The following is an 8,047-nucleotide window of genomic DNA, read 5'->3' on the forward strand; positions in this document are numbered from 1 at the left end:
TTCATCCAAATATTTAATTAAACGCGTTTGGATGAACTTTCCCCGTACTAAACACCTGGTAATGAAATAACAATTAGAATTGCGCCAAATCTCATTTCACCTGACGCGATTTCGCTCAAATGAGACAGCCGTTGCAAATGTCAAACGCACGTGTTGACGACTTTGAAAATGAGTTCCTTCAAGAAATTGAACACAAAAATCTACCAAAAAAGCGCGTCAGTGGTCACCCCTGACTATATCTACTGGAAGCAGCTTAGTGTTGGTTTGTTCGTGCGTTTTGGCACCGCTTAATTTCATATTGTAGCCCCCTGTCTTGGTGAAGGAGTTTGGGCCCATCGACTACATTGATTTTTCCCCCGTTGAGCCCTACTATTTTGCTGTAACGTGCTCAGTGCGTGTGCAAGTGTACAACCCGGTCACTAAACTGGTGGCTAAGAATTTATCAAGGTTTAGGGAAAGTGCATATGGGGCTGTTTTCCGGTCAGATGGGCGGCTTATATGCGCCGGTGGTGAAGAAGCGAGTGTCAAGTTATTCGACGTTTCGACTAAAAGTCTCCTAAGGTGAGCAGGTGGTGTGTTTTGAGTGGTATTTAATTTTGTTGTAGGTTGTTTAAAGGACACAGTGCTGCGGTTCATAGGACTTTTTTCATCGAAGGGAGGCCGCAAATTGCGTCGTTTTCGGACGACAAGAGTGTGAAAATTTGGGACATTCCGACTGAGACCAACATTGCTACGTTTTCGGACCATTGTGATTATGTTAGAGCCGGGGCTACAAATCCTCTTGTTCCGGACGTTGTCCTAGCCGGAGGGTATGACAATTTTGTAAAAATGTACGATACTAGGACCAACGAGACCATTCTCAATGTCAATCATGGTAGTCCCGTTGAGTCTCTTTTGTTTCTACCAACTGGTGGTATTTTTCTCTCAGCTGGTGGGACTGAGATTAAGATATGGGACACAGTGGCTGGTGGTAAATTACTGGGGAGTATTTCCCAACACCACAAGACCATAACTTGTCTCAGATTAGCCTCGGACAACAAGCGGCTGTTATCGGGGAGTTTAGACAGACATGTGAAAATTTATGACCTCAGTAGTTACAAAGTGGTTCACACCTTGGACTACCCTAACGCTATTTTAAGTCTGGGGGTTTCGAAACACGACGAAACCGTTGTTGTGGGTCTTGTTGACGGTTTAGTTGCGATAAGTCGTAGAGAGGAAGGGGAAAAAACGAAAAAAGTAAAAAAACAAATTTCTTTCCAACACAAAACAAACTTACACTTGCCAACAGTTGATGCAATTGTACCGCAGTTTAACCACGAAAAAGAAACAAAATACGATAAATGTTTGCGTAAGTTTGAATATTCCAAAGCCCTTGATTGCGTTCTGGTGTCTTATGTGGCAAATAAAACGCCCCAAGTGACTGTAAGTGTGATGCAAGAGCTTATCAAAAGACGCGCATTACATAAAGCTTTTCTCGGGCGAGACGTTAAGTCAGTGATACAAATTTTACGATTTCTTATTAGAAACATAACTGAAAATCGCTTTGCTAGAGTGTTAATTGATGCGGCAAATATTTTTATTGATACTTATGAAGAAAGCCCAGTTATTGTAAATCCAGAAGTTAGGAATTTGTTGGTCAGTTTGACTCGTCTTCTGAGAGAAGAGGCCGAAATTGCCAATGAAATGACTGAGTTGCAAGGGGCTATGCATATGCTACTATCAGCGGCGACAATACCCACAGAAACAAGGCCAGAGCAAAATATTCACCATAACTTGTTACCGAGTAAAGAGGCCCAAAAAAACCTCATTGTAAATCTTACCTGACGCCAATAAAACACGTTTTAGATGGAATCTAATTTATTTTGGATTTTCTCCAAAGTGTTGTACAAATGTTTAAGCTCATCTTCATCCAGTTCCAAAACCACGTTTTCCTTTTCCTCACCGTCGACGCTAACAAGTGCCATTTGCAACCGCGAGTGAACAAAACGCTCCTTGTTTGTGAAACTCGAAGCAGCTTCAACATTCAACTCCCATGAAATATTATCCAAGTTTTTCGAATTCTCGACATCAAAATTCCGCTTCGTTTCTTGAGTCCACAATTTTACGAAGTCTTCGGCCTTGTCCGACTCAAATTTCAACTTTTCCACCAACTGGTCTTGCAAAATTGTGGGTTTTAAAATCACTTTTGAGGCCTGTTTGAAAATGTGAGCTATGCTTTGAATTAACAGTTGGACGTTTGCGTCGTCCAGTTTTAACGATTCGGACAGTTTTGCTAGTTCCGCTTGTGTGAAAATTTCGTCGGTTTCCGACTGGACGATATGTTTTAGTAAGAGATTAAATTTGTTCCTGTTCAAGGAGTTGATTAGGGAGACGCCACCCTGGAGCCTAAATTGGTAAAATTAGACACTTGTTTTTGGACCAGTTTAAAATTACCGCGAGTTAATTGTGATCCAGGGTAGAGACATTTTTGAGTTTTTATTTTAATTTATAAAACAATTAAAATCTCAAAGATAACCTAACCTCACTTTTATTGAAAATTGTCATAAAATGCGGCGCTAAATTTGAACATGTTAACAATCACCATTGGTCTCGCGAATTTTATAATAACGTGCAACAACAGAAGACACCCACGCGAATTGAATTTGATATTCGGCATCACTTATATTCGTAGGGACTTTTCCACTTTCGATAGCTTCATGTGACGGAAATAAATAAGAGTATTTTAGCTTTGGTTGTAAGAGACCTTTATCGGAAATATCCTCCTTGTCGTGGAAAAACCTGGCCCGTTTTTGTGAAATTAACAATTTGTGAACTGGAACTGTGGAAACACCGTGTTTGTCTTCACTAAGGTGCACTTCCAGAACTTGTCTATTAGCGTCAATATTCACTATCACCCCCATTAAAACCTTGTTGTCAACCAACTGATGAAATTCAAAAACATCGTCACAAGTCCACTGAGACTTAGTTCTAGGACATACACCTGCAAGCGATGCCCTCACGGCAAAATGAGGCACTTGACAAAATTTATCACTCAAAAAATAAATGTCATTCATTTCCACAACTTTCACTATGCCGTAATCAATGAAGTAAATTTGGGCCTGTTGGTCCTTCTGGTGAGTGGCAGGAAAGCCAGTAATCACACCTCGATAGAAACCACCATCAGTAAAAACAGCACAGTACAAGTCCATCACAAGTTTGTCTTTTGGTATTTGATATTTCTTCCGATTCATGTAATAATACTTGAAGATACACTTTTGAAACACTTCAAGTTCGCGGTATTTTACAACCATCCAAAACTTGGAAGGGTCGTAGATTTGCGTAACTCGGGCACGGAACGATTGTCCTTGCTTGAAAGCGCATTTTTCGAAACAAGTAACCAATTCATTCTTAATACTGTGATTTTCCATATTTTCCCCAGTTTTTTTAACCATCTCATTTGAAAAACAAATTTAACCTAGCTAACTCGACCACATTCTAGGGAAAGTGAAAACGTCATGTTGGCGATATTGATGTCGGTGAAGACAACACCAAAAATGAAAAAAGATCTTATGAAATTATTTAGACAAGTGCGCTATTGCTGGTAATTCCTTTATTTAACGGGAATTGGTTCAATTTCAATTTCACCGGTTCGATCAGTATGAATTTTATGACTGCTTATTTTCTTAGGAAAATTATGACCCTAAATTTGGTAGTGGTAGTGACAAAATAGTGACAGTTTGAAAAATTGTCTGTAATTTTTTCGCCCCCTTGCGATATGAGTATACCGTTATTTCCCAAACTAAAACCAAAATTGATCGATCCGTTGTGGTTTGACGTTGATCAGCCTTGCGACGATGAAGAGGAAGTGTCGCAATTAGAGGCACAACACCAAGCTTGGGTACCCCAAAGTTACTAATTTTCCACAAATTTTGATTTAATTCTTGTAGCTACAATCCATATCGCAACGTGACAGTGATTTAGCCCCCATTGGTAAAACGGTTTGCGAGGTAAGGGACGAGCGCGTTGTTTGGTCTTGTTTCTTATTTTAGCCACAGAATTTGGATGAGGACGATGATGAGGAGGACGAAGACGATAACGATGACGATGACGAGTCCGAGAGTCACGATGAGGAAGAAGAGGATGAAATCGAAATGGACATCTCGCAAGAAAGGAATTCGCCAGTCGACGTAATAAACCCCAATGCCACGGTGTAGTTTATTTAAAATATTTACCTAGCTCTTAGTGCTACAAAGCTGTACATAATTCTAAATAAAAAATATTTATTTCAAGAATTTTTTGTTTAACTTAACCTCATTTTTTTCGAAGGGTTGGTAGCGCTGTTGTCCCAGTTGATTCTGTCATTTGTCAAATTTTGAAGTTGCACAACAATTATTTAAACATTTAATTAAGTCTTCAAAATGCTTTAACGATACATTTTGCTCAAATCAGCATCCTTATTTTTGTTAAATAAGTGACCATTAGTTGCAATCCCTTTTATTACAATTTTCCGACATAACCTATTGTGTCTCCTTATTCTAAGTTCAAAGTGAAAGGTACAAGAATTGTTATTTGTTTAAAACTGGAGTAGTTGAGCTTTCACCGCCAATTTTCATTCACATTGGACAGTGGTTCGGCCTTAGCTGGAATTTTGCGAATAAGGACAAGTCTAAGGTTAGTACTACTTTTACTGAATTCCTATTTCGAATAGCGAATTACGTTTGTTGTTAATTACGTAAGTTCGTAGAACAAGACACCTGAGGCGTTGAAGGTTTAGAAAAATTTGCAAGGTATTGTTCTCAAAACAGAGGTATGTTCCTGTAACATATGTTTTCATTTTTGGTGTAATTAAATTAATAAAAAATAAATGTAAATCACTTTCTAATCAAAGTACAGTCATTGCGGAAGTATGAGATAACAAGCGAGTTTAAAGTGTGTTTCATTCCCGATAAAAACATTTTACAGCTTGTATTGTTGTTGAACAATTAGGACCATAATTTAATTGGCTAATTGATAAACAAATACGAATATTAGATTTTTATTGCTGGCCCAACTTCTAGCCACTCGATTTTCTTTAATTTTTTTGTGTCGGGCTTAGCAATTATCTAACAGCTGGGCCAACCATTCTTTATTTAGGCTAATTTAATAAAATTAAATTTAAATAATGTGTCAGTAATCACAACCCAATTAATTCGATTTTAATTTTGATGAGCTTTATTCTGTTAACACATTCGTAGCTCCTTGAAGCCTTGTCCTGTTTTTATCACATCACCGCCAATAATCGAATACAAATTCACATCAACTGATAACAACTGGAACTGTTGCCAAATACAAGTTACGTGACCAAGCAGTACTTATTTTGCACACGGTTCGAAGCTATAGAATCGTGTGCAAAATGTAAGACTATCACGATAAGTACCTTTCTATAAGCGTACTTAAAGTCGAATTTTGAAGAAAAGCTACTTGTATGGTGCCGTGTGCAAGGCGAAAATCAGCCGTGTGCAACAAGTTCTTCAATAAAATGAATAGACCGTGGTCTGAAGATACAAATTTGCGATCATAGCAACCAAACTTTTGGGATTTTACGTCCTTTACTTGTTTTCGGCTTATTTTGACCACAGGAAACCACAGAGGATTTTACGTGCTGATGCGGTCGATATCAGTAGTAAACAATTTACAAAAGTAGACCCTTGAAAGTGACTAAATAAAAACCAAAATTCAGTTGTAGGGGTTTAATTAATAGCAAAGGTGGTACTACTTCAACACAATAATAGGCCGGAAATTCCAATCTGTACTATTATCATGATGACGTTTGTGCCGCTAAAATTTCAGACTTTAAACATTCCAAATTCTTTGAATAGCAAAACAGTTGCGACTATTCTGAATTGGTAATTGGGTATCTCATGAATTCAGCGACCTCAGCAATTGACTGTACTTTATTTTACATGAAGTAAGCAAATGAAATGTTTTCAGGACGTTGCCATTTAAGAAAAATGCAATTTTTGTGTATTTTTATCGGTCACCTTTATTTCAAAATATATTTTCGTGAAAAAAAAAATTGCTGTTGATATTTCATCATCGGTATTGGAAACAAAGATAATAATGACAAACAAATTTTCATTGTTTTCACAGTAGACAGTAGATAAAAGTAGTGCCACCGATAAAATATCGTTTTTTCGGTTTTTGATCGTCGCATCCTTTTTGGGTACAATTTTCTGAGCGTAACATTGTTATTTCCGTTTGTGAGTGATAACTTCCCTCCACACAAATCTATCGGTGGACGATAATAATCGAGAATACTTTTTATTTGACTAACCGTAACCGTATTAATGAAAGTTAGACCAGTTCAGTTCCTTGTAGTAAGCGGACAACAACGATTTCTTTTACTTTAAACGTAGGTCAGTCATTTTATTTATTTTAGCAATTTGGTGGTTAAATAAAATGACACAAATTATCACAGTGTCCATGTAAAATATTTTCAGAAATGGAACACCACAACCACGACATGCACGAACCGCTGGACCACAACATGCATCAAGGGATGGGTCATATGGGCCACGATATGGGCGGCACAACCATGCCGAAACATGATATGATGAGCCATATGATGTCCATGGCCGTAGGCAAATTATTTTCTTAATGAATTTTTTCCAAAATGATTTTTTCTAGTTTCACACTGGCTATAATGAAACTGTGCTTTTTGACCAATGGAAATTCTCAACCATTGGTGGTTTGATCGGTTCTATGATTGGGATTTTCTTCATGGCAGCTCTTTACGAAGGCTTGAAATACTACAGGTGAAAGGCGATTTTTTGGAGTCGCTTATGCTTTTTTGGATCATTTTAGGGAATACCTGTTTTGGAAAACCTACAACGCGCTACAATACAGGGCCGTTACGCTTCCAGAAAAGGGGGTCGTGTCGGAAGACAACCAGATTGTCCAGTAAGTTTAAAAATTCAATCAATTGTCACAACAGATTTTTGGTGTAAAGATTTATTTCGCTTGAACTAAAATGATTCAATGCTAGATCAAAGTTTATTAAACAAATTGGCTACGTGAACATTATCAGCAGACATATTCATTTCAAATTCTTCAATCTAAGCGATAGTTTTTTTTGTTACGAAATTTTTATGTAACACTGGTTTTAATTGCATGAAAGCGTCTTAAAAATGTTTTTTATATTATTTACATTAATTAATTAAATCTGATTTTTTGACTAATTCTAGTATGGTGGGAGAAGTCATCCATAAACAACCGTAAGTCAAAAATTAGTATGGAAACGCACCTAACGTAGAACGCAGCACAATAACTTTGTTTTTGCTTTTTCTTTCACTCGTTTTATTTTTCCTACAAATAACCGACCCTTTATTAACTTTTAACATTTGGCAATTCCTTGACCGATTAATCTTATTTAGTGATTTAATCAAGTCCAATTAATTTTGTAATTCTTACAGACCAACGATGCTGAGCGGCATGCACTTCTACCAAACGCTCCTGCACATGATTCAAATGGTCCTATCGTACTTTCTGATGTTAATTTTCATGACGTACAACGTATGGTTGTGTCTAGCAGTAGTGATAGGAGCGGGCGTTGGTTACTTCCTGTTCGGTTGGAAAAAATCTGTAATAGTCGACGTGACAGAACACTGCCATTAGCGATAGTTTGGTAGCATAGTGTTAAGTACTATATTTTATTTGTCTTGCCAGTGCATTAACTATGATTAATTGGATGCAAGACTGACATTTGTTAAGTGCCTGCATTTTAATTTTTGAAAGTACATAACGAATTTTAGCTTTTTATTATCAAGACATCCATATCACGAATTTATGAACATTTTCTATGTTATTAAGGAATGAAATTACGAAATCGCAGCCATGTTTTGTAATTTTATTGTTCTCATTTTTTGAAGTTACAGTATGAGATTACTAGTTATATTTGTTTAAAAGTATTTAATTTCGTAACTTCAACTAGTATTATTAAATAATTGTATATACGGTGATTTTTGTGAACGTAAGGAATAAATATGTGCAATTCTGACTGTTGTTTTTTGGGTGATTTGGACTCGGTCTG

General features: G+C 37.0%; 4 protein-coding genes across 10 annotated transcripts; 3 read left to right on the forward strand and 1 right to left on the reverse strand.

Moving 5' to 3' along the window:
* Positions 1 to 28: 28 nt before the first annotated feature.
* Positions 29 to 1,851, forward strand: LOC662465 (uncharacterized protein). Its single transcript, XM_968557.4, has 3 exons — positions 29 to 258; positions 305 to 561; positions 606 to 1,851. Exons 1-3 carry the CDS (start codon positions 169 to 171, stop codon positions 1,822 to 1,824), a joined length of 1,566 nt encoding a protein of 521 aa, XP_973650.1. The 5' UTR covers positions 29 to 168; the 3' UTR covers positions 1,825 to 1,851.
* LOC662429 (COMM domain-containing protein 10) lies at positions 1,840 to 3,442 on the reverse strand. The gene is made up of 2 exons (XM_968523.5): positions 2,434 to 3,442; positions 1,840 to 2,385 (listed from the first exon to the last, which is right to left on the reverse strand). The coding sequence occupies exons 1-2, from the start codon at positions 2,463 to 2,465 to the stop codon at positions 1,842 to 1,844; spliced, it is 576 nt and encodes a 191-aa protein (XP_973616.1). The 5' UTR covers positions 2,466 to 3,442; the 3' UTR covers positions 1,840 to 1,841.
* A 9-nt stretch (positions 3,443 to 3,451) lies between these two features.
* Positions 3,452 to 4,271, forward strand: LOC662361 (uncharacterized protein). 2 transcript variants are annotated; one of them, XM_064356447.1, is made up of 4 exons: positions 3,452 to 3,580; positions 3,667 to 3,877; positions 3,927 to 3,986; positions 4,035 to 4,271. In XM_064356447.1, exons 2-4 carry the CDS (start codon positions 3,755 to 3,757, stop codon positions 4,191 to 4,193), a joined length of 342 nt encoding a protein of 113 aa, XP_064212517.1. In that variant the 5' UTR covers positions 3,452 to 3,580; positions 3,667 to 3,754; the 3' UTR covers positions 4,194 to 4,271. The 2 variants fall into 2 exon arrangements, with proteins under 2 accessions (XP_064212517.1, XP_008200927.1); XM_008202705.3 differs by lacking the exon at positions 3,452 to 3,580 and having other exon boundaries at positions 3,589 to 3,877.
* A 113-nt stretch (positions 4,272 to 4,384) lies between these two features.
* Ctr1A (Copper transporter 1A) lies at positions 4,385 to 8,014 on the forward strand. Of its 6 annotated transcripts, none has more exons than XM_008202698.3 (6): positions 4,385 to 4,650; positions 6,459 to 6,595; positions 6,646 to 6,773; positions 6,823 to 6,918; positions 7,203 to 7,232; positions 7,431 to 8,014. In XM_008202698.3, the coding sequence occupies exons 2-6, from the start codon at positions 6,461 to 6,463 to the stop codon at positions 7,630 to 7,632; spliced, it is 591 nt and encodes a 196-aa protein (XP_008200920.1). In that variant the 5' UTR covers positions 4,385 to 4,650; positions 6,459 to 6,460; the 3' UTR covers positions 7,633 to 8,014. The 6 variants fall into 6 exon arrangements, with proteins under 6 accessions (XP_008200920.1, XP_976116.2, XP_064212516.1 ...); XM_064356446.1 differs by lacking the exon at positions 4,385 to 4,650 and adding an exon at positions 4,718 to 4,786; XM_008202704.3 differs by lacking the exon at positions 4,385 to 4,650 and adding an exon at positions 6,035 to 6,374 and having other exon boundaries at positions 6,437 to 6,595.
* Positions 8,015 to 8,047: the final 33 nt, after the last annotated feature.

The sequence above is a fragment of the Tribolium castaneum genome, chromosome 4 (assembly GCF_031307605.1).
Source record: "Tribolium castaneum strain GA2 chromosome 4, icTriCast1.1, whole genome shotgun sequence".
NCBI classification, from domain to species: Eukaryota; Metazoa; Arthropoda; class Insecta; order Coleoptera; family Tenebrionidae; genus Tribolium; species Tribolium castaneum.

Coding starts and splice junctions, on each gene's coding strand:
- Ctr1A (XM_008202698.3), top strand. CDS start 6,461: ATGGAACACCACAACCACGACATGCACGAACCGCTGGACCACAACATG. Junction 6,774..6,822: donor GAAGGCTTGAAATACTACAG/GTGAAAGGCGAT, acceptor GGATCATTTTAG/GGAATACCTGTTTTGGAAAA. Junction 6,919..7,202: donor GAAGACAACCAGATTGTCCA/GTAAGTTTAAAA, acceptor GACTAATTCTAG/TATGGTGGGAGAAGTCATCC.
- LOC662429 (XM_968523.5), bottom strand. CDS start 2,465: ATGTCTCTACCCTGGATCACAATTAACTCGCG. Junction 2,386..2,433: donor TGGATCACAATTAACTCGCG/GTAATTTTAAAC, acceptor TTACCAATTTAG/GCTCCAGGGTGGCGTCTCCC.
- LOC662465 (XM_968557.4), top strand. CDS start 169: ATGAGTTCCTTCAAGAAATTGAACACAAAAATCTACCAAAAAAGCGCG. Junction 259..304: donor TCTACTGGAAGCAGCTTAGT/GTTGGTTTGTTC, acceptor TTCATATTGTAG/CCCCCTGTCTTGGTGAAGGA. Junction 562..605: donor TCGACTAAAAGTCTCCTAAG/GTGAGCAGGTGG, acceptor ATTTTGTTGTAG/GTTGTTTAAAGGACACAGTG.
- LOC662361 (XM_064356447.1), top strand. CDS start 3,755: ATGAGTATACCGTTATTTCCCAAACTAAAACCAAAATTGATCGATCCG. Junction 3,878..3,926: donor AGGCACAACACCAAGCTTGG/GTACCCCAAAGT, acceptor TAATTCTTGTAG/CTACAATCCATATCGCAACG. Junction 3,987..4,034: donor TTGGTAAAACGGTTTGCGAG/GTAAGGGACGAG, acceptor TTTTAGCCACAG/AATTTGGATGAGGACGATGA.